Source organism: Orbicella franksi, chromosome 4 (genome assembly GCF_964199315.1).
Source record: "Orbicella franksi chromosome 4, jaOrbFran1.1, whole genome shotgun sequence".
NCBI classification, from domain to species: domain Eukaryota; kingdom Metazoa; phylum Cnidaria; class Anthozoa; order Scleractinia; family Merulinidae; genus Orbicella; species Orbicella franksi.
Window position 1 is genome coordinate 5,532,341 of NC_138148.1, and position 24,229 is coordinate 5,556,569.

The 24,229-nt window shown below is 37.8% G+C and overlaps 1 protein-coding gene across 1 annotated transcript in view; it reads left to right on the plus strand.

Moving 5' to 3' along the window:
* Positions 1-1,884: 1,884 nt before the first annotated feature.
* Positions 1,885-24,229, plus strand: part of LOC145484200 (E3 ubiquitin-protein ligase UBR2-like) — a 36,684-nt gene continuing 14,339 nt past the window's right edge. The window contains exons 1-27 of the mRNA XM_081462830.1: positions 1,885-2,582; positions 5,045-5,123; positions 6,973-7,083; positions 7,849-7,979; positions 8,552-8,612; positions 9,294-9,374; positions 10,156-10,218; positions 10,472-10,595; positions 11,644-11,742; positions 12,042-12,078; positions 12,197-12,248; positions 13,057-13,113; positions 14,288-14,329; positions 14,822-14,903; positions 15,909-15,981; positions 16,122-16,221; positions 17,320-17,448; positions 18,330-18,423; positions 18,952-19,038; positions 19,531-19,595; positions 20,109-20,219; positions 20,828-20,893; positions 21,083-21,159; positions 21,717-21,747; positions 22,727-22,790; positions 23,207-23,393; positions 23,902-24,004. Of these exons, the coding sequence (XP_081318956.1) occupies positions 2,248-2,582; positions 5,045-5,123; positions 6,973-7,083; positions 7,849-7,979; positions 8,552-8,612; positions 9,294-9,374; positions 10,156-10,218; positions 10,472-10,595; positions 11,644-11,742; positions 12,042-12,078; positions 12,197-12,248; positions 13,057-13,113; positions 14,288-14,329; positions 14,822-14,903; positions 15,909-15,981; positions 16,122-16,221; positions 17,320-17,448; positions 18,330-18,423; positions 18,952-19,038; positions 19,531-19,595; positions 20,109-20,219; positions 20,828-20,893; positions 21,083-21,159; positions 21,717-21,747; positions 22,727-22,790; positions 23,207-23,393; positions 23,902-24,004 (2,541 nt within the window). The 5' untranslated portion in view covers positions 1,885-2,247. The remainder of the gene's footprint in view (positions 2,583-5,044; positions 5,124-6,972; positions 7,084-7,848; positions 7,980-8,551; positions 8,613-9,293; positions 9,375-10,155; positions 10,219-10,471; positions 10,596-11,643; positions 11,743-12,041; positions 12,079-12,196; positions 12,249-13,056; positions 13,114-14,287; positions 14,330-14,821; positions 14,904-15,908; positions 15,982-16,121; positions 16,222-17,319; positions 17,449-18,329; positions 18,424-18,951; positions 19,039-19,530; positions 19,596-20,108; positions 20,220-20,827; positions 20,894-21,082; positions 21,160-21,716; positions 21,748-22,726; positions 22,791-23,206; positions 23,394-23,901; positions 24,005-24,229) is intronic.

Sequence of the window (24,229 nt, forward strand, 5' to 3'; positions counted from 1 at the left end):
AACGTGTCTTATCGTTTCAGCCCTTTTGGACGAAAGTCCGTTCAGATCTTTTATATACGATAGCCGGATTCGGATATTCTCTTGGTCTGCTGCACTGCCAAAAATGATCGGTCGAGAAAATGAACAAAAATAACACTGAAGTTCATAGTCCTTGTACAAAGTTTAACTATTTTCATTTGACTTATTCCTATAATTTGTATCACAATTGTTTGGACCTATAGTACCATCCACGAAGGTCGAAGACATCAGAGGTCAAGAAAAGGACGAAAAAGACCAGAAAATGGTGTCACGTCAGCCACAATTTGATGATCTTTTTTGAGACTCTATTTATTATTTACCTTGAATGAATGCTATCCTTCTAGTTCAAAAAACGTTCACTTATCACGGAAATCTAGTTGGTAAATCACGCATCACGTGCTTGTAAAATAGCAAATCACACATCACGTTATGATTTCCTGTCATCCCGCTGCTAATTTTGAGGCGATCACGTGTCACGCAAAAACCCTTTGCCGCCCTCTTCTATGTGGCGAGCAACTGAAATAAGCATTTCTTTCCTTACACGATGTGCAAGAACTACTTGTACTAAAAACTATGTATCTATTAACTATAACTAGAGTAATTATATACAATACAACTCTAAAAATCTAAAATCAAGTTTATTCAAACACGTCAAATCTAAAACTCTAAATGGACGGAGATATCACCGTGAAATTTAAGACATAAAAAATGTCGGAAGATTTAAGTTTTCACCTAAGGTCACTGTATCGAATACTATTTACCAGGCTATTATTTAAGCAATAGAGCACCTTTTCCGTCATTACATAGCCTCATTTGAACCCGAGGAGGGTTGAGAGAATTCGAAACAGTTATGCAAATCCGAGACGCAGTCGAGGGTTAACTTTCGAGAATTCTCCCAATCCCCAAGAGGCTATGTAAACATGGAAAAAGTGCTCTATTGCTTTTATAAAATTATTCTAAAAAATACGCGCGAATCTAAAACGTCACAGCCGTGTTTACATACTCTCATCTAAACACAGCTATCGACCAATGAGAGCAACCTCGTTCCCAGTGTCTCTCATCTTACTGCCCCCTGGAGCAAGCGCTCCAGGGGACGGTAAGATGAGAGACCCTGGGAACGAGGTTGCAATGAGAGCACCCTTAGTAGCTCAGTTTCATAAGGTTGTATTTCATATGCCCTTCTGCCATCGCTTCACGAGTCATCTACCATCATACCTTCACGCTTCATCTACCATTGCTTCATTATTTTTCTGGTCGTTACAGTAATTGTAACGTCCATTTTCTTGTCAATTCAATCATAATATTATCATGGTCACACATGTTCCTGACTTCAGTGTTTGGAATCTTCTGTGGCCATCTTATGGAGGCAATTTATTGTTGCAGTGAAAGGCAATCGTTTCAATAGAGTCATGACAAATGTCTTTGCTCATCAATTCAGAAACGAATCCATTATGTTGCTTTGTTTATTGCATAAATGGATTCGATTCTTAAAGGGACACTGTCACGATAAATTTGCTTAAAACAATTATAAATTGACGAAATGGTCTCTAAATTTATGCAATATGAACTTAATTAGCTCGAACTAAATGATTAAAAGCGATTTCTTGAAGAAAGTCCACACTGCAGCAACATTTTTGCAAAATATCAACGATTTTTGAGCTAAACTTGAACCTTTGAAAAACTGACATTCTGACGATTTTTCAAAAATCCATATCGCAATCCGTTTCCATCCTCGCCATCGTTAACCATCCTCAATTCCTGATGGGTTTTAATCTTTTGTCGACTACTGTTCTTCAAAATATAATCGTTATCGTTCAGTCAATGATCGATATATGCTTTTGAGATTTCCAAAATCATGCTAAAAATGGTGACAGTGTCCCTTTAAAATATCCTGGAAAAAGGGTCTTAGACATTGTGCCAGAAATTAACATGATCCTAGTGGGTGATAGAAAAATCTACGCGCCATATATTTCCTTGGAAAGATACTTGGAAAAGTATTTTCGACAGGAATTCCAATAATTTGCACGAGATGCATGCCTGCGTTTGCGTTATCTCAAGCCCAGAGTTCCCCCGGCACAACTGCCCGAGAAACTCTGGGCCCGAATTTGTCAGTGTCCATCGTCCGCCATTATTATTTTTTCTTTGTATTGAACGTGATTTCCTTGTTGAAATGCTCTCTTCCCTGGATTCAGTCGGATAATTTTTTCCTTCCATATGGCTTAGTAGATAATGAGCGAAGTCGACATGAGGGACAATCCAGAATTAGACTTCGGTGATCTTGGAAAGAAATGGATAAGCCGAGTACGGCAGATAAGAGACTTCCAAAGTATATTCATGAAACATCTTTCAGAATACGTATATAAATGCTTTGAACTGCATTCTGAACCGAATCTGAAAGTTCTGATCAACGAAAAGAAATGTCAGAGAATGATATTTGGTCCATTGGAGTACTTCGTTTGTGGCGAGGATCCCACGATCGGATTTCAAAAACTGCAGAGCAAGAATGCTCCTTCTCAACTTTGTGGGAGAGTGTTTAAGGTCGGCGAACCAACCTATTCATGCAGGTCTGTGTAAACTGTACGTTTGTATTTTTTCGGAGCTACAAGAAATAGAGATGTCGCTATTTTATGCTGATAGTAAATCGTTGTAGAGGTACAATGCAGTAAACTTGTACTGTACATGTACATACTCATGTTTTGCTTTGAGTGTTGAACTAAGTCGTAATCGTATGCAGTTTCTTAGATCTGGGGAACGTAAGCCTTTTTAAAGGTTCAGATGTCTTAAATTGATTTGCTGCTGAAGAGTAAGATTTCAGACAGCACAGTCATGATAAAGCTTGACCTCAATGTGAGGGAGGTCTTGGGACATGTTTGTTTGTTACTTGTTTGCAGATTAGATAGTGAAAGGAACTGTAGAATACTTGGCCACTTGCTCCATTTGTATTCCATTGCAAGGCTGTGATCCAAGGAGTATCATGAGGAGCCCTGTGGTTCCTAATCGTGAAATCCTGGGTGCCCAGCACTTGAAGTGCTCATAAGTGCTCATCTAATTCTACATTTCACCTAATGAACTTATGTGAAAAAATTTTTCGATTTGGATAAAATGCAATTTTTTTTATAAGTTTTCAAAGACGTTCAAATTTGCCGTCATTTTGGTCCATCATTCGCATCAGTCTTCCTTAGTTTGAAGTGAGTTGTGATGTGGGTTCAGGAACATGTGATTTGGGTCATGACTGATCTGACTTGAAAACAAGTGGAAATTTTGCTTCAGAGTTGTCTATATTTAGTTGAAAATGCTGGAAAGGTGCATTGCCGCTCTTTCTAACAATGTTACTGATCCAGAAAACAACATCAGGCTTCATCATAGGTTCCTGAACCTATGTCACAGGCATCAGTCTCGTGGCCATTTTGAGCACGTTATTCTTGTGATCAGTGGCAGGGGTTGACCGCAAGAAAATAGAATTTTGAACTTTGTAAAGATTCGTAAAAAAAATTGCGTTTTATCCAAATCAGAAAATTTTTTCGCAGAAGCTCATTAGGTGAAATGTAGAATTAGATGAGCGAAAAAAAAGTTTTGACATTATGGGCACTTTAAAGGGGCTAGGTCACGTTACTTTAGGTGATTTTGTTTAATTTTGTTAATTATGAGCTCTGAACGGCAAATTGGCGGAGCAAGAGTCTTTCATATGCAAAACCACGGCCACATAACAACTGAGAATGATTTTCCAGCTGTGCAAATGGCATTTTGATATAAACTGATATAAATTTGAAAAAAGTTGGGCCGACATTTTTCAAATTTACCCAAATACAACCCATTTTAATCCTGTCCGGTTTTGTCCATCCATGTGCCTTCTTGGCTTTCCTGTGTTTTGTTTGAGATCTTCTATAGTTTTGAGCTGTTTTTGTGATATATTAGTTAATTCTATGACCATTTGGTCAGTGCTGAAATTGCCTAAAATTGCGTGACCTAGCCCCTTTAAGCTTATATGAAAAAGGTAAGTTTTTCCAGTTGTTAGTTGTTATTTGAGATGGGTGCTTATTCAAGGTTGCGTGCTTGATCAAATAAACATTTATGATATATATTGCAGTCAATGTCTCAGTGGCTACAAGCTACTGACAGTTAATTCTGGAAATCATACAGTGCCAGCATGGATTAACCACTCTGTTAGTAGTTTAGTGAATTCATGATGTAAAGTAATGATTTTGAAAGTTTCCTGTGTGGTGCCTGGGCATCTTGTAGACTTGCACACAGTATAGTTAACATGTATATAATATACATTTTTCTTGATTGTATCATGCGCAAGAGAATGACTGTCATTTTATTTCTCAAAACAAGTCATAATAAAACCTTACTGTTATTGTATTTGTTTTTTTTTGTGTTATATCCAAATTAACTGAGGTCTGGCAGTTGTATAAGGTTAGAGAGGTGGTTTACTGAGAAATTTCAAACATTCAACAATTTTACCAAGTTTGTTTATTTAACAAACTCTAATAAAAAATGTCTTTCTTTTACACAATAGTAAAAAACCCCACTAACCACACACGCTTGATTTTTATTTGACAGCCATTAGATATATGCTTGGTACATCTCGAAAATTTTAACCAAAGTTTTTCAAGTTTGTCAATCCTTCTCAATCAATCCTTCTCTTTCATACATGTAGCTATCCTTAAACATTTTTTTCACCTTTTTGATGCTTTTCTATAGCCCTCGGTTAACTGTTATTTTAATGTTTTTCGATTTGTAGATAACACTGTTTTGTAATGTAAGAACTTTAGTCTACTGCTAATAATTATATTGTAGCTTAACTTTGTTTATTTCCATTATTTGTGTGTGTCTATGTTTGTTTGTTTATTTGTTTGTGTCCCTGACCTAAACATGTCAAATATCTTTTCTTTTAACTAGCTGCCTGGCACTATTTCGGGTAGCCAGCACCCCTATTATTTGTGTTCTTAATTTGGGAAGAAATCAATGAAAGTTTTTTACATTTGTTGTTGTTATACTAAACAATTAGTTTTTTCTGTTTTAGGGACTGTGGATATGATAGCACTTGTGTACTGTGTATTGATTGTTTTCAAAAAAGCATCCATAAAAATCACCATTACAAGGTAGGTTTCATGTTCACCTGTAGTAACACAGGCAGCTGATTCTTAAAGAATAAAATCTTCTTAGGTGGTTATTAAGGTTACCGTATACCTTCAGGGGTGTCTCGCGTCCAAGCGATGTAGCGCGTCCAGTTTAAGCTGTAGATACCTAAGCCCCTATATCAAATTAAAGCTTATAGAGCTGGCTATCAAACCATACCAAAAATTTTGAAATAAAATGAATTGCCAATTTTTTCACGCTCACTAAATGCAAGCGTCCTAATCACCTTTTGGAAGCTACAAGTCAAAGCGAATTTTGTTTTTCGCCAATTTATTTTTTTCCTCGGTTTCAGGACAAAAAGCGCTAAAAAAGCGCGTCTGCGTTTTTCCATATTCAATTGTAGTAAAAAGTTACAGAACATTTTCGAAATAGCATTAAAAAAAATGTGAAGTGATCGTACAAAAATCGCTCTCGGAGAAAAAATATTTCGAAATAAACAATTCGCAGACACGTTTTTGTTTTTTATATGTTAATCTAGCTACTGTCCAAATTTGAGGGCAAACAAACAAATTCCGTTTGAGTTGTAACTCTTTAAAGTGTCTGCTTCAAGTGAAAAAATTTATCTGAGAAAACAGCGCTAAGAAAAATATCTTGCTTCGCAAACAAACTCCGCCCACAAACGCCTTCAACTGGGTTCTCAGATCACTGAGCCAATCAGCGCTTGGAAAATTTACTACCATTAACTTGCGGTGAAATTTACGCGTGAATCTGCAAAAAAACCTTGCGTTTCGCAATGCACTCAAGGTGGAGAGATCATTTTTCTGCAGCTGGGTTTTTCTTGAAGCTGGTTTGGCAAAATGGGGAAGACGAAAAAGGATACAAACGCTAGAGTAGCTGGGCGACAAGAGCAAACAATAGAAAGTGCGGCAGAGCAAATGTGCATGGATAATATTACAATGCATCTCAATGAGTTGGATGATTCATCGGTATCAAACTCAACAAAAGAGTCACTGTAAACATTGCTGTTATCGCGGTCGAGTTCCCAAATTTTACACAACCTTTCTCTTCTCTTGACTCGATCTTTTTGCCCGCTTGATACGTCCGTAGCTTCATCCGCGAGGCCAACTTTCGCTTCTTCACTCATTGATGTATTTTTATTCATTCTTCGCTCTTTTGAACTGGTAAACGGAGTTTTCCGTGGTCCATGTTTACTTATAACTTAATAGAATTACATCTAATACGAAAAATGCTTGGATTAACAATGCTGATTAACTGAGTAGCCAGCCAATTCGTGGTATCCATATCGGTAATATTCCCGCGAAAGTAGTCTTGGTTGATTGCATACAAGTTATAGGGCTGTCAATCAAGAGGGAACTTTTACTTCCGGCCATAACGTAAAACATCCATTTCTCCGCCAATATTAGGTTTTTTTCAATTTTGTTTTCAGAAATTAGAGATTACTCTTAGACCATTAGTTTGAACCAAAAATCCAAATTTGAAGAAAATTGCCGATCTGAAGGTATACTGTAACCTTAAGATGTACAAGCCTAGTCTGTGATACAGTACATGCACTTTTGATTGATGGTTGCTTTTTTTTCAATTTGAGATGAATATAAATACTTGTTATATACCAACCAGGAGCTGGGCTCCCTTGGGAGAAGGCTCTTTTGTATGATAAATCGCAGCTGGGTCTTCATGAAGTATTGACAATCTGTAATTATACTGTAAAACAAACAAAACAAAACAAAGAATGTAATAAAATGTTTAAACCTCCTACTTCTATCCCAGTGGCATTGTGAAACCCATTCATTTTTTATTGGGCAGACATACTGAATTCATTGCTATTTGTTATTCTCTGACTGTAAATTACAGATGAACACCTCTGGAGGTGGAGGATTTTGTGATTGTGGTGATGCTGAGGCCTGGAAGGATGGCGTGGCCTGTGACACACATCAACACACAGGCGATACTGACATGGATGAGGTACTAAAAGTACTTTGACAATTTAGCAAATAATACGCAGCAAGCTAAGTGTGTGTATCAAAGCTAGTACAAACTGAACATTCAGCATTCTATTGTGTAAACGTAATACATCAGCTGATCTGCCCTTGTATTCAATTTATTTATAACAACTTTATTTGCATCAAATATGTAAATATCTACATGCATGCAAATAGGGTGCCAGCAGGGAGGAACTTAATCCTCAGATAAAGCTGACCCCCTTAATTGCTCCATGCCATAGCGTATCAACAACAAGAACGTGTCAACTGTTTTGCAATGTAATTGAAAAAATACATTTTTGAAAAGTTATGCAGATGTTTCATGGGCCTACATGTAATATTCATCATTAACCTAACCCTGTTACTGCTCATAATGTGGCTGGCCACACATACTATCTGCCATGATGGTAAAGGGGTAAAGGTTCTTTGAGCATGTCCCAGGGTTTGTGTATTATGGCCAAAGACTAGATAAAAAAGGCACCTGAAAAAATAAGTTTTACAGTAGATATTGTGGGTTTAATAGATGAGGGGTTGAAAGTAAGGCTGCTCAGGCTGACAGGATTCCGTAACTTTCATTGATAGCTAAAGCCCCTTGCTGTATGTTGCTATCAGTCAGTAGTAATCTCAAGATTGTTGATCAATGAAAATATGCCTCTCTGATGAAATTGTGAGCTGATATTGTAATAGTACATGTAGACATGCACTTTTAATATGACGAATTTGACTGTGTGTTCTCTTTTCACTCTAGAATCCAATGGCTAAGCTGCCTCAGGATGTACTGGAACGAGGAGTTGACATTTACAGTGTTGTTTTAAATTACTGCATTGATCTCATCTGCTGGGACAAAACGGATGAACTCCCAGATTACCTTGATGTAACGTAAGTTTTCATTAAACTGTGCGTGTACAAGATGAAGGTGAAGGCTGCACTTAAGACATAGTCTAGAGAATAGGAGTCAACATTGATAAAGATTTGTTTATGTTGCTCTACTATCACATTATTGTATAATAACTAGATCCTGTGAGGTAAAGTTTGGCCCTGGTAGTTTGTGGTGCCAGAAGCATGTGCATGTGATCTCTTAACTCTTGTTTCTGCAGCATAAGGGGTTATGAGTAGTTAATCTGTGTTATTGCTTACCCTCATACAGTGGATGCCACATATTAAAATATTTGCAAGTGACATGTACCTACATTTTGTCAGCACTGTATGGAGCTGTCCTTGCAGTACATATACAGGTAGCTAATAATTTGCTGGTGCCTGTAAGTACTCGTACGTTTATAAAGATACCATAGTCTTAAGACAATGTCTTGCCCAAGAACACAACCCAAAAGGGTCTGATCAGTGTATTTGTCCTTCACCCTTCATTCTTCGGTGGGGGAAATAATTGTTCCTGATTTGTACCAGTAGTTATTTGACACAAGATAATTAAAATAATGTTTTGTTCTTTGAAGTTGTAATGAAGACACCTTTGCCACAGTATTGTTCAATGATGAAGTTCATACTTATGAGGAGGTATGTATGCCCTGAAAATCTTTTCCTACGATAAACTATGAACAAATGCAGTCTTTCATGTTTTTTCTCCTAAGGCCCCCTCTGTGTTCCAAACATTTTAAGCAAAGACAATTTCGTATTGCCTGAAAGTATCTACTTATCAGAGCACGGCAAGACCTTATCTTTGCTGCGTGGTCCCACCTGATGTCCACAGTGGGTGAGAAAATACATGTATAGCACCTCGGTAATGTAGAGTACGACTGAAATTAGGATCACGGCCACAGCAAAACAGACTACGTAAATGCATGTATAATTTTTTGGACACGAAAAAGTAATATTTAATTGCTGTTCTTATGTCTTCAAATGGAATTTTCTTCCCCCATCATGTTGCATTAAATACAGTTTTTTTTTATGGAGGAGAGTCTAATCCAGAAATAAACTTTAAAAGTCTCCCCATTCTATCTATTTTGTCTGATTTATGACTTGAGTATTAAAGAAATGAGCCCTCCCTCTATTGTTGGCAATACACCTCCCAGGTGGTGCAGTGTGATATAAGAGCTCTAAAACATATTAGAGGTAACTACATGTACATGTACCACTGTATTGCATATAATTTTAAACTTTTGATTGAACATGGAGATACATACTGTAGATGTAAATGTGGTTGCACATTTGTACAAAATGAACATTGTACCTTGACAGGTGATACGAACATTACAGCAAGCAATTCCCAGGTGCACCCAAACCCAGGCTCTAGCTTATGCTAATATTGTGGACAGGGAGGTAAGACATAAAATGATGTAATAAACAAACAATAGCCTCCATTTGGCATGAAAATATGTTCGGATATTTGTCATTATCTGTTCCAAGAAGTAAACAGTTTTCTGAGAGCGAAGCTCGAGGAAAACTGTGAGCTCTGAGAAACAGATAATGTCCAAGGACAAATATCCGAACATATTTTCAAAGTCAAATGGAGGCTATTTTGTTTATTATCCTTCAAATATTTTTCACAACACACTCAGTTTCGAAAATTGGGGAATATTCTCAGATATTCCCCAGTTTTGTAACTGGGGAATATTCGGTCACGTGACGCATTTAGACCAATTGTGCATGAATGAAAATATTTGATGGATTATAACTTAAGTAATACATGATGTGATGTTTATCCTAAGTGAACAACCACTTTGTAAATCCACTGGTCTACAAAGCACATTCCCAAAGAGGGTAATGAAAAAGTTATAGTGCTAACCCACTTGCCCAAGCAAGTGTCTGCCCTTTTGGGTGAGTACACCTTTCAATTTTTTGTGTGCATTTCTTCAACTCCCTTGCATAGTGGTGAACACAGTCACATTAACATTTTCATCCCTGATTTTTATTTCATCATAGAATGATGTATTCAACTTGATAGTTACCAACTTGACTATCTTAAACACATTTTTTTTTCTTATTGTATTATTCACATACATGATTGTATATCCTGCATATTGAACTATTTTTTACAGTTATGTAGCATGTGCAGTGTATGCTTCTTCAAGATGTTGAAACCTTCATTTTCTTTCATTAGGGAAGATCCATTGTAAGATCAGGAAGTTATAGTGAATGTGAGCATTCCAGAAGATTGATCAAGGTAATAATAAAATAAGATTGTGAGCAGAAGTGATGAAACAAGTATTTTAATTTACAGTGTAGCAGGGGCTTCATAAAGGGCCAGGCACTGTACAAATTGGCTGACTGTGATGACGATTGGCCCACCTGTTTGACCATATAGAGGAAAGTTTTTCTTATAAAGAAGTTCAATTCGAAGGGGTAGGGATAAAACTAGACAGTTTAGTTACACTTGATAACTCCGCAGCTTATTGTATGTTTGTGCTTTGTCACAGCAAGGCACGTCAGGACCTAGTCATAAACCACTGAAGTGCCGTGTGATGCATCATAAAGTCATCGCTCATCAAATGTGCGCTGTTCAGATGCTAGGCTGGCTAAATAAGATCACAAATTATTCAGGTTTGTTAAAATTAATAATTGTCCACTTCTTTTTGTTAGCAAAAAAAATATTATTGAAACATGTCAAAACATGATAATGATGTTCTGAATGTGTTTGGTTTCAAGCTCTTGGTCGTCGATGATCAAGCTTGTTTGGTCTAGTTGAACATGTAGAAGTCTTGGATGGATTACATTCTGGTTTTGTTCATGTTTTTTGTCTTCATCAACACCAAAGCCAATTTGATTGAACTCGTAAGGTCAATAGTTCTTCTCATCTGGTTTCAATACCCAGCCTGCCCATTAAGATTTTTCATGAAAAAGGCTTTAGAAATGGCCAGCGTTCAAAGGTCAGGGCAAAAATGCAAGCTGTTGAGATGATCAAAATCTTTATTAATCATTTTACCTATCAGATTATGTTCGTCTGGACCACATGCAGTACATAAGGATAACATCAAATCACACTTAATAGACCTTACACTCAATAATTGTCAAATGTCTGTTCAGTAGAGGACAAACTTACATGTATGTGTAAACAGAGATGTGTGCTGCTCAGCTAATGGTATACATAACTGGATGCATGCCCACAATTAAGCAATAGACCACAAGTTTTTATGGTTTATAGGCTGATAAACCACATGGGATGTTGGAAGAACATGAGAAGAATTCGTAAATCACGAGCTGCAGGCAAGTGATTTACGAATTCTTAGAGTGTTCTTCCAACATCCCAAGTGGTTTATCATGCCTTCAAACCAGAGAAACTTGTGGTATATTGCTTAAATTATATAATAATTCAGAAGACACGCGAAATTTCCATGAGTTTACTGGCACAATAAACCATAGCTGATTGACCAATCAGAGTGCACGCATTCATTTAATTATGATATAAATTGTTATAAACTGGCAAAGTTGAGTTAAAACCTGCGATGACCTTGCATCCCAGCCAGTTAAGTTACATACGTGTATAACCCTCCAGTAAGGCTTTTATTTAGGTCCTCCAGCCTACGCCTATAGAAGTGAGGATAAGAATATCATTCCAGTAACTGACAATATACATTTTGTGTTCTACTAGATGGTCTCAGGCGAATCCTTTGTAACACTGTCCTAATACCCAAAGAAGATTCTGATCTTCTTAGCAGAGTGCTCCTATCTGACTCGACATTGTGGAAAGGTACTGTACCTACAACGTAACAGTTCAGTTTGGTTGTATGCATTAACAAAACAGTCAAAAACAAAAGCGTGGCAGCTGTCAATCAAAGCATGACACCACTCACCATGCTTGAGTCAGGGTGGACTGTCTGTTTGATGTTGTATGAAAATCATTGCCTACCTGTATCTCAGAACAGCCAGGCAGACTAGATTAGAAACCTGTTCTTTGGGGCTGCCTCTCCTCTTAGTACTGTACCTAAATAATTATGTATAAAGCTCACAAAGCCCTGGTACACGACTAAAGTAATGTTTTCGTTTTAGTTGCGAGAGCCCACACCCACAAGTTGTTCATGAACACGTAAGTATTGTATTTATTAAGTAAATTAAGTTTGTTTTGGGGTTTTCAAAACTTGTCAAGACATATTTTTAGTCCAAAGAATAATTGATCAGACAGTCATTGTCCACTCTTTCTGTAGAATGTTGATGGATCCTGTGGGAAAGAAAGCATTTGCTATTCATTTCACCAAGGTAGGAAACAGTAATTAATAATAATTAATAATGATTCATGTACTGTGGGCATATGACCATTTTAGAAATGGAAGAAACCTGAAATTTAATCAGGGCTTAAAATAAACTTGGATTGCAGCTTGCCCTTGGAACAAGTAGCTCTCAAATTTTTGCTTGCCCTGGGCAAGTCTTAGTTTGCTCATCTAATGATTTGGTTGCCAGACAACTTGCCTGATTTCTTGATCATCAGGCAAGTGAGAATGAAAAGTTACTTGCGTAGCAGGAAAACTGACTTGTCCTGGACTACCGCATGGCACTTTTTTCGAGTGCTGTTTTTACAAAAATGTAATAAATGTTATTGAATGCAACACAATACAAGTGCATGTATGTATTGTGCATAAAAGAATTCTCTTTTCTTTAAAATTTTCCCTCATAGCCATGTGCATCAATAATATTATTGGTACACTAGCAATAACAATTATAATAATAATAGTGGTATAATAATCTTTATTTACCCTTGTCATTGTTTATAGCACAAAGGCTAGTGGTGCTGAGCAAACAAATGATACATAATTCAAATCAAACATAACAAAATTGTTAAGAATCTCAACTGGCTGGAGGCAAACCAGTTGGCTATTTACAAGCATGGCCAGGGATTTGAACTCAGGGCTATCTTGAAACAAATCCAGTTATTATTCAGAGTGGAACTCAAACCTGGGACTGCTGGATTGCGAATCTGATGTGCTGGGTACTTGGCCACGCTGCCTCCATCGTAGATGTGGTACATGTATAATTATGTGACTGAAGTTGTTTCATTTTTAATTGACAGCACTACAGTCAAATTCAAAAGGATTTTGTTGAGGATGATCACGAACACAATGTATCAGTGAGTAGTGAGATCAATGTACCCATGTGATTCAAAACCATTGTTTTTCTTAGAACCTGATTGGTCTGAACAAGTCATGTGATACAGAACTGTGGGACATCTGATGATATTCACTAAGTGATGTCCCTACCAGGTTTTTGACCAGGATTTGAAAAGTGGTAATCCAAAATGTGCTATTGGATCTTCTCAAATAAACGATTTATATTGCAACATATGAAAAATAAAACAATTTTCTTTAAAAAGTGGCTGTCAACAGGATGCCCAGACACCCATGTCCCATCTAAATGAAGCCTAGGGACTTAAATTTTCTTCCCCCCGTGCAGTTTTTATTCCAAATATATTGAGTAGAACTGAATGTTTTGAACAGATTTTCAATACCAACAAAAATGAATGACTTTGATATGATAGTTTGGCTTACATGTGGATCTCTCACACAGTGTGGATTCATCCTTTATGTGAAATTATTTGAAGGATAACGAGAGCAACACCCTCCACCTTGCTTCTGAAATATGGAGGGGTGCTCAGTTTTATCAGTTATTATACATTGAACTCACTTTCTGTTCTCTGATTGGCCAAAAGCTTACAGTGAATTTTCGAAATCAGCGCCTGGGACATCATCTAGCTGCAGATTATACAATAATCATGTCAAGGACACTCAAGGTCATGGATAATCATGTCATGTATGACCGTGATGCATGATTTCTAAGGGTAATCTGTTCTGCAGTATTTTGTCATGCTTTGTGTTGCTTGCCGTCAGTGAAGAAGCAAAAACATGACTTCCTTTTTTTTGTTCAATGTATAATAAAACAATCATTAGGTTCGGTTTTTGTGATATCCAAATAATAAAGGTCTTGGTAAGGGTTATCAGCCTCAGCCTTTGGCTTCAGCTGATAGCCCCTGCCTTGACCTTGATTATTCTGGATATTGCAAAAACCTCATTCAATAATTTATTGTTTATTAATTGAAACTCACAGTACACTGTATTTGTTGAACTTTCCTCTTGGAAAGCTGTTACTTCTTTGAACAGATAAATGTTATGTCTGTGGAGAAAATTAATTTAGTATTACTGCTCATTATTTATTGTGCTTTGTAAATGTATGTAAAATGATACATATGCATGGTCTAAGTATAATGTATTTGAAAATCTAAATTACTTCCGGTTTATTTTCAACAGGTGGCATCTTTATCAGTTCAACTGTATACTGTCCCCACAATAGTAAGATATTATTTTAATGATGGTAATTATACAGGGTAATTAATAATTAACAGTTATTGGACGAGGTTGAGCAAAATATTGTGTTTTGACAAATAATCGATCTGCAAGATACTGTCAAATCATGCTATGTTGTGCTACCTGAGTTCAATATTCATTCGATCACCAAGTTCGTTTTAAATCACTCTCTGACAGCTCAAGGAAGTGGTCTGCCATTTTTCATACAAGAGCTTGGTTGCAGTTATGCATGAGCAGAATATTATTTGCAGCAAAATGCTTTTAGACGGCATTATGCATGAGCAGACCATTATTCATCGGACGTTATTTACAGGTCATGTGGTGGGCTCTGGGCCAATGAAAAGGAAGGAAAAATACATCGCATGCCTTGTGATTGTCTACCGAGAGGGTGGAATGGGGCTAACTTGCTTATGCAGGCAGCCAATCACAATAAACCTACTTGAAGCCTTGACACCCTGTTATGTGTTCTCATTTTAGGGACGAATGTTAATATTAGAACGTAATGTATTGGAAGTGATTCTTTGGGCATTTATGGACCAACTGCAGCCTTTCCTAAATGGTAAGTTTGGGCTCTATAATTATTGTTTCTGCACCTGTTTGTCTTAAGAGTAGATGATGCTATGTACTAGATAAAATACTTTATAGTGGATTGCATAGTATGTCGTGTTAATACTAAGGCGTTTACGAAACCAGGGCGGTGACGCTGAGGGACAAAGTCGAGTATAAAATAAATTTACATTTTACCTACCAATCTTGGGATACTCTTAGGTCATTTACTTTGTTTATTACTGTCAAAACTATCGCAAAACTAAATCCGGAACACAGCGATAAATTTGAAATAAAATTTTAAAAAATTAGCCGTCGTTGTTCACTTTCTCCATACAACGCAGAATTTGGTCATTTCACGTTGTTACACCTCCCAACTCAAATACATTTTTCGATTGGAGGAGAACGTGTCACGTGTTGTGGGTCAAAACTCACTAACTCCCTAGGGCGAACAAAACTCACTAACTCCCTAGGGAAACAACAACTTGAACTTTCGACTCTCACGTGATCAGGTCGTACTCCTTGAAACCGCGGCAAATTTGTGAGCCAGCCGGTGTCAAGCAAACGATTTCTTCTCAGTGTTTTTCTATTTTTGAGTTGGGAAGTATAACAAAACACTTAATGACTGGTCCCGCGGGAAACAGTGAGTTTTGTTTCCCGTCGACTCACTATTTCCCTTGGGTTCAGTCATTAAGTGCTTATTGTGGGTCTTGCAGAGGACGGCAAAGAAATGTCCCAAGAATTATAAGGCAAGTGCACAGCCATTGTACTGCTCATTAATTCTTTTGGTAAGTGACGTTCCCGTTGCCGTCGTGGTTTCGTAAACTCCCTCCTACTCAGGCTATTCACAACAGAGCGACTGATCTGGTGGATAGTGGTAGCCTTCCTTTGAACAATGGGGGGCCCGACAGATAGAAAGGAAAAAAAATGATGATTGTATAACTTGGTATAATTTGTAATCAAGTGCATCTCCACACTGTGCAGTCTTCAGTTTTAGTATTTTTCCTGTTTATTTTAGATCAGGGAACCTTTGAGTTTCAGAAGCAATCTCAAAAACTCAAAAGAGCCCATTTCATGATCACAGACCTGAAGTGAGTAAACATTTTGTGTTATAGAACCTGAGCAAAAGTAATCACAAAAGTAATCACAAGTAAAAAAAAATGAACTTTATGGCCTACGAGCACTAAGGTTTATTTGAATTATTATTACTTTGTTAAATAAATACCTTTAGGTATATTCTGCTACACAAGCCGACAGAGTGGACAGAGGAACTGCGAGGAAAATTCATTAAGTTTTTGGACAAGTTCTTTGGGTTGCTTAAATGTATGCAGGTAAGTGAATAAGAGAAAAATCAAATAAACATGCGACCATGCAAAACTTTGTTATGAGGATGTGTGCAAAAGGGACGTGAATCCCACCGGGTTCAACGTAGAGACGGAGGGGCACTGGCCAACGGCAGGAAGAAAAGAGATGCGTAAACACTCCCAACTGGAGAACAACATATCACGCTAGCCTTAGAGGGGAAAATAGCAAAGAGGAAGGCCAGTTATGAAATTTCAGAATTCCTACACGAGGCAGACTTTGTGTCCCAGGACTGCAGTCGTATCTGTGAGACTGTAAATCACAAATTAGACTGTTTAGCCACAGCAAACGCTGCACCGAGCCAACACTGGGATTGCTAATCCATGAACCTCAAGTACGAAGGATGCCTACTACCACTACTACAATGGAGACTCAGTGCTAACATTAAACAAACAGTGGCAAGTGCTATAAGTCCAGGATTGAACGCTAATGAGATTCAAATTCCTTGTGATCAGCATCACAAAGTGTCCTCACTGGTAAAAAGTCACCAAAACACACACAATTCTGTTAAATATGAAGTGAAATGAAAACGTCAAATAACCCTGCCAAATATGAAGTACTAATTAAACAATACTTGTATTCAATCCTGGACATAAGTGTTTCAGTTCGACAGAAGGAAACATCACAAACATGTGTATTCATTCTTTCTCCTTCATTCTTGCTGAAACACCGTGAACCACAATCAAGCTATGATGAACTATCATTACCCATAATACCAATCGGCATAACCATTGTCGCGGACGCTTTTACGTTTTTTTGGGTCAACCTTTGTCGAAACAGCACGCTATTTTGAGTTATTTCGGCTACGTACAAAATTACCTTTAAATAGAAGGAAACCTGAAAATAGTAGTTCACCAACACAGAAAAACACCAAAGAGATGACAATAAACCATAAAGAACAAGGATGGTTAAAGGATGGAGAAGATTGACACGGATTACAAACAACGAAGTTGACAAACTTAGGCTAAACTTTTCAAGATGCACAAACCGTGTCGTAGCTGCTTTACTGCTTATACATCATAGTGTATTGTGGTACTTACAGATAACATAAAATTTTGTTTCCACAGGGAATGGACATGGTAACCCGTAAAACTGGTCGGCATATCGAAACAGAACCTGACTATGAAGGAGCATTCACCTTACAAATCAGAATGATGCCAGTTTACGCGCTGGTTTATGATTGGTGCTTTAGTGACGTGAGTACAATGAAACCTGTATTAAGCGGACCCCATATCAAGCGGACACCCTCTATAAAGTGGACACCAGCTTGAGTCCCTAAATTTTCTTCCCACATTTACTGTAAAATAAACCTGCATTCAGCGGACACCTCTGTTAAGCAGACGCAGACACAAATATCAAGCCATTTTGCTGCGCAAAACCTGCGATAAATGGACATTTCAAGGGCTTTTTACTTCTAAAAGCTCAGCACAGACTCCTTAACATTTTTCAGTGATGTCGTTTTAAAGCTAAGTATATTATTCCAGATTGATGCATTGACTGACTGGATATTGTGCTCTGAGCAGTCATTGATCTTACACTGTGTTACGAAAGGTTTACTAATAAACTATTATTGCACAATACATTTGAACCTGTTTATGGCGGACACCCTGTATTAAGCGGACACTAGTTAGTGTCCCAAGGGTGTCCGCTTAATACAGGTTTCACTGTAAACTGTATGCTAGTAATACAGCTGATGCAAGGGACTGCAGTCTAGTGACAGGTTCTGTTCAGAACCTGTCCTGTGAAAGATGTCAGTCACACACTGCAAGCAACTTAAGTCTTTTTGCTTAGGAAAGGTAAAGTCTGCATACGAGTCAAGTGGCCCATCAGGCCGAAGCTTATCTCCGGTTTCTGTAGCATGAAGCGACTAGGTTTTTTAAATAATTTTGGTAGTCAGTCTTCTTGATATTGTATAACTACACTGTAGTATAAATACAACTGTGAGGTTAGACAAATCTCTTAAAAGAGTGAATAATTATTTTTGTTCTGGCTAAGCCTTCCTGATGATTTTACCGTGATTAAATAAAGGTTATGTTAGCGTTAATGCGAATAACAATGCTTATGTCTTGTACTACAGGTGCTGATCTTCAGGACAGCCATCCTTGAATCTATCAAAACACTTCTTGAAGCGAGGAAGAAGCAGGAGGAAGTTGTTATGAAAGTCTTGCAAGGTGAGCTTCTGAGCTCATGTCAGAAATTTCATATCTTTTGACAAGTTTTCAGTAGTGAGGGTTCACGTTAGGCTCTGTTATCCCGCTCAAGAGTCTTTTCTCTCTCGATTCGATTCGAATCGACATTCTGATGAAGCTGCTTTGCACTGAGAGATTCGCGTAGTATCTTGGACTGATTTTCAGTGAGGCTGTATACATCATTTGGACTGGATATTTGTTTTGATCGATTCAAACACCGTGATATTATCGTTTCGTAAAACCAGAACCAAACCAGAACCAAACCAATCAATTTAGCCGGTCACAAAGGACACAGACTATCCGATGAACCAATGTTTACGAAATGCAATAACTGCAGCCTTTGCAGACAAAATGCAAAGTTACCTGTGACGGGCTCTGTATGGGATATTCTGATTCCATGTGTAGATTGTGAGGTTGAAATTCTGTGAAATATGTTTTTCAGCTTTGTGTTTCGTAGATAGTGATTATTATCTTTTGTTTTATGAAGAGCTCTTGTGTTTCTGTTTTCAGTGTCTGGACGTTCTTTGAGGTTGTTTAAGTATGATGTTTCGTCTTCACCCATTTCTGTTCATTTACCGGTCTCAAGATTCCTCGCAGGTACGGACTATGTGACGTGTCTTTGATGACGTCATTGTTAGCATCCCAAATTTGGAAAATTAGTACCCAAATAAGAGATTGAATAAGGATGAATAACATTTGTTCAAAAAGGACTGTAAAATGCCGTTTATAGCCTCCACCACCCTTCCCCCGGCTATCGCGGCCATACAATCAGCCTCAAGTAAACTTCTTCATATTTAACGGTTTTCAAAAGGAGACATCTATCAATATTTAACGCTATGCTTTTATGCTTTCCACCATCCCCAGAGTTCAGATCACTATCCGTGAGCCATGTCCATTACTTTGCCTAAATGTTGCTCAATCTACTGTCAAATACTGATTACTGTCAAATAAATAACCCATGGGTAAGAACCAATCACAGTCAAGAATTTTGTTATCCATATGATTATTATCTTACGTAAAACGTTATAATAAATCTAAGAGTTTTCTTGCGGTCAAGTGACGAACTGTGTTTAACATGCCGTCTTTCAGGTCTTCTGCTGTTGTGTGACAAGTTTCAACTGTCCTTTTGGGATCTGTTTGGGTTTGAAACTCAGGTAAAATTGAGTATTTTAGTTTTAGTTGTTTGAATTACGCTGTACGGCCATGCTGTACTTAACATTGCAACCTGTCAAGTCCTTCACATGACTAAGAAGGAAGTCTTGTCTCCAATGATCCTACACGTATGTTCTGTCATTTTTTTATCCTTGATATTAGCTTGGGAGCAAACTCCAAGGCAACCTCGATTTTCCCCAACTCCGTTTAAATTATGGCATAATTAAGGCAAGAAGCCGTTAAAATAAAAGGTGTTTTCCTTTTGGGATTGAAGAAGCCTCCCTCTGCAGGCTTTTTAGTTTTGTGAGGGTTCGTCTCATACTTTCCCCCACAGTCATATCCTTGTCTCCCCTGACATAACTATGCGAGAGTTACACTAATAGTTGGTTCTGTCAGTGGGCTTCGTCTTCTGGCAGTCTAGTACTGAACAAAGAACTTTGAAAGCATGTTTTGTGTGTGTGTCCTACTTCACTTTTTTCGATATTTATTGATGGCATTATATACGCGTTTTGTAGGATGACCGACTGAAGCTGTTCTTAATGGAGTACCCGCTTCGTACCCTGGTCATGGTCGCACAAGTTCAAGCTGGAATGTGGCGAAGGAATGGTTACTCTGTGATTAATCAGGTACGTACATGTACATGTATATTTTCCGTCCGCACTAAAACGCAAAGCCGGCGTTTTCAAATTCTTCCGGTTTGCTGAGCGTTTTCGAAAATCTCCGTTTTGTTGACGGATTAGTGTGGACGGTAGGCCTAACCGTAGAAGTAAAGCTGCGTTTTCAAATTTCTCCGTAGTAGTATGGCAGGGCTCTATTACACTCAAACTGGATATTCTTTTGACGGGGACTCGGCAATATTGCAGTGCAGTGTTCCAATGTTGATTTGCAGTTTGGTCGTAGCAACTATGGAACTGTCGATTCAAATTTTTTCGGGCAAGTTGTCAAGATCTGTTGGAGTTTTGGTTCTCTTTTTTCCGCGTTCAAATTGAAATAATACCACTTTGGTGTCAACAAAGTTATCTGTCGCGTTATGTTCGACCAGAAGCATATCACTGATATGCTTCTGGTTCGACTGAATCAACCTATGAAAAGGTGAGTTCACTAGAAATCGCAATTCAAAATTTGTAATAACGCAAGACACACCCTGCGCCCCTTAGCAGGGCCTAAAACTAGTTATATAGACTTTGCAGTATTTATTTATCTCGTTATTATGCTTTGTGTTTTTCTTTTTCAGGTGTTTAATTATTTGAATGTGAGATGTCGGGCAGATATGTTTGACAAGGATGTAATGATGCTACAGGTAAATTGCATATCTGAATAATTACAATGCTGATTATCACTTACCATGAAGTTATTGTATCGACTATTGTAAGTTGATACAGTGTTTATGCAGCTTAACTGTGGTGGTGACCTTGGAAAGTTGACGCGTCGAGCGCGGTCAGTCTTCGGAGTGACTCGGCTAAATTTTGTTGTCTTGTTTCCGCTGAAGGTTGTGGCGTCCTTTTTGGAGAGTGATTACTTCATGCTAGCCATGCTGGACAAGTTTGATTTGGTGGATTGGTCCAGGTGCGTTTAGTTGCTGTTCTTATAATCTTTTTATCGTCAAGAAAAAAAAGCAGCAAACAAAGAAATAATTTGCGATGGAAATTCGTGAATTACGTAGGAGCGCGGTCGTATTTATACAGGATAGCTTTAATCCCTTTAAAATGATGCCGCATAAGGCGGTACATGTATTTAGTTCTCACTTCCTATCGTGTAATCTATGTAAGACGAGATCGAGATAGCGTTTCATCACATTTCCAGAAAAGGAGAAGAATTGAAAATACGACGGGCAGCGAGGTATCTGACGAACTTTGAGGTGTAAGAAATGTGGAGAAAACACTGTCTTAAGTGTTTTGGTTTGTCCTCTCAATCCGAAACTAAGGTCGTAAATATCTAATTGTACTAATTCAGTGCACCCCGATACTATTTGATTAATCGACTCGTTTTTAAGCAAACAATTTGCTTGAAGAATTCACATCTTAAATCTGCCTTGATTTACGTCTTTTGCTGAGAGTTGAACAGTCTTAAGATGCTTTCGTCATTCTTAGATAAATTTTCTAACATTTCTTTTCTTTGTTTAGACACGACTTTGACGATACAAAATATGACCAGGTAATTAATGTTTAATTTCATGCGAAATATTTCTTTTCACCTGACTGCTTGGCGCTTTTCATTCGACTGAACATCCCGGTTTGAACTGTATTGGATGTTAAAATGTTTCCAAACGTTCCGGAAACGAGGACAACCTCGCGTAGAAAACTCACCTTCCCGAAAGTTAACTTGTGGTTATCCTGAGTAAGTCAGTTAATTATTGTATCAAAATATTATGTAATGTGCACAAAGTTTAAAATAAGTAAACTAAATTGTAATTTTTCTATCAAAGGGTGTTTTTTATCGTTGTTATTGATGCATTAATTTTGCTCCCAGAATTTTCACAATTCTCGGTTGAATGGTTTGCTCTAGGAAATTCGACAGGTTTTGGATTTTTTGGAATCTGACCCAAAAAATGTCCAACCATTCGCTCCCGTTCCGAAAATTGCGCATTTTTTTTTGTCGAGTGAAAAGCTGCTTTAGAAATCTGATCTACGTGTGTGTCACAAATAGTGTTGTGACAGTGAACTATATTAACGTGTTTGAGAGAGATGCTAACTGATGACACTTCATCTTTATTGTCTTTGTTTAAAGAGAAAATGAAACACCACTTTATTCAAGATTATTACATCTCTGTACGTCGCTCTTCCGCGATAAAATACTGTTTTGCAATCAGTGTAAGAACTTTAGTCGACTGGTAGTAAGCTTAACTGTTTGTTTATTTCAATCTGTGTGTGTAATTGTCTTTGTTTGTTTGTTTGTGTCGCTGACCTAAACAAGTAAAATATCTTTTCTTTGAATTGGCTGTCAAACATTTTCAACTCTTTCAGGTAGCCAACACCCCTATCATTTTTGTTTTTAATCTATATTATTGTAATTAATTATTTCGAACTCTGGGGTGAAATAGAAGTTTTTGTTGTTGTCGTTGGTTATGTTGTTGTTTATTACGGTACCAAATGAAAATGCATTTAATGATGTTTTATGTGTGGTTTTGTTTTAGGAGAGACTTAACCAAAGGTTGACGATTGCAGAATCATTCTTTTCCTTGCTTATAGCCATTGTAGGTAAGCACGACTCGTGACTGCTTCATGTACATGAACTAACGTTTATAACACGTGTAGGTCTGTAAAAGCATTGATGATTGTCAAGACAACAGATCGAGTTTGTTAAGGCCTACATAAACAACGTGCCTAGCGTAGCAGTTACTCCTAGTTCGCACTGGCGATGACATGACGACATAACCGCTTACGTCAGTAATGTGAACATCGACATGAAGACAAGGAAAAGATCAGTTTTTCCCTCATGTCGTTATGTTTATGCTGTTATGTCATTATGTCAGTATGTTCACACTGCAAACATAACAGCATAACGTCCTTCTGATGTCGTCATGTCGTCGCTGTGGGAACTAAACCTTATCTTGCGCTTCACCAGGTATATTTAAGAAATCCCAACAGTTAAAATATTTCCCTTTTGTCAACAGGTGAGCGGTACATGCCTGGTGTTGGCCGTGTGTCAGCGGATGACTTCATGAGACGTGAGATTATCCACAAGTTATGCCTGCGTCCCATGACCCATAGCGAACTTATCAAGGCTCTTCCACTGCTGGACAACGAGTTAGAGGACGAGGAAGGCGTGGATGGAATCATTGAATCTGTGTCAATCTTTAAGTAAGGCACGACTTGTCTACATGTTTTACAGTTAATGTTCAGGGCGGTTTTTCCTGGCATGAAATACTTATAATAGAAAGTCGTTAAAAAATTACAAGCGGCTTCCGACACACTTCTCTGAAATGAAAGAAAACTTCGTGTCCCGAGAAGGATTCGAACCAGTGTCTCCCCGCATACTAGCCGGGCGTGATATCTACTGTACCATATAAAATAGTTTGAAAGTTGAAATATCCTCTGATGCTAACCATCGCCGTTCCAGATCAAGAAAAGGTGTGTTAATTATCAAACCCTTCAGTAAGCAGGATAAAAAAGATTACTGTTGGTATAGCTTGGAAACGGAGACGTATTTCAGGCTGTCGCTTGTCTCCGGAGAAAAGCGACAGCTGCAAATACGTCTGTGTTCACAGACGATTGGCAGGGATCATACCGAGTTGAAGTACTCAATCAGACTGCGCCGAAAAGAATGCTATGCTCCAATTCGATTCGGACTGTTGTTATTTTATTGCAGGAAACCTGGAGTTACAGGACGAGGATTGTATGAACTGAAAGAAGAATATCTCAAGGACTACAATCCATTTTTCTATCACTACACGCGGATTGAACAGTCTAAGGTACATTCGGTTGTCTGTCTGTGACAGCAAATGATAGTAAATGGTTCTAGTTATGTCAAAGGAATCTTGAGCTGATCGTACAAAGTTCTGCGAGGTTTTTTCGTAAGCAAACAAACAGGTTAAGATTTATTTTGGAATGTCCTTGACCCTGCACATCTTTTGTTTTATGTTCATAGACTATGCATGAATTACATAATCGCAATTTTTCTATTCGTTAGTTGTATA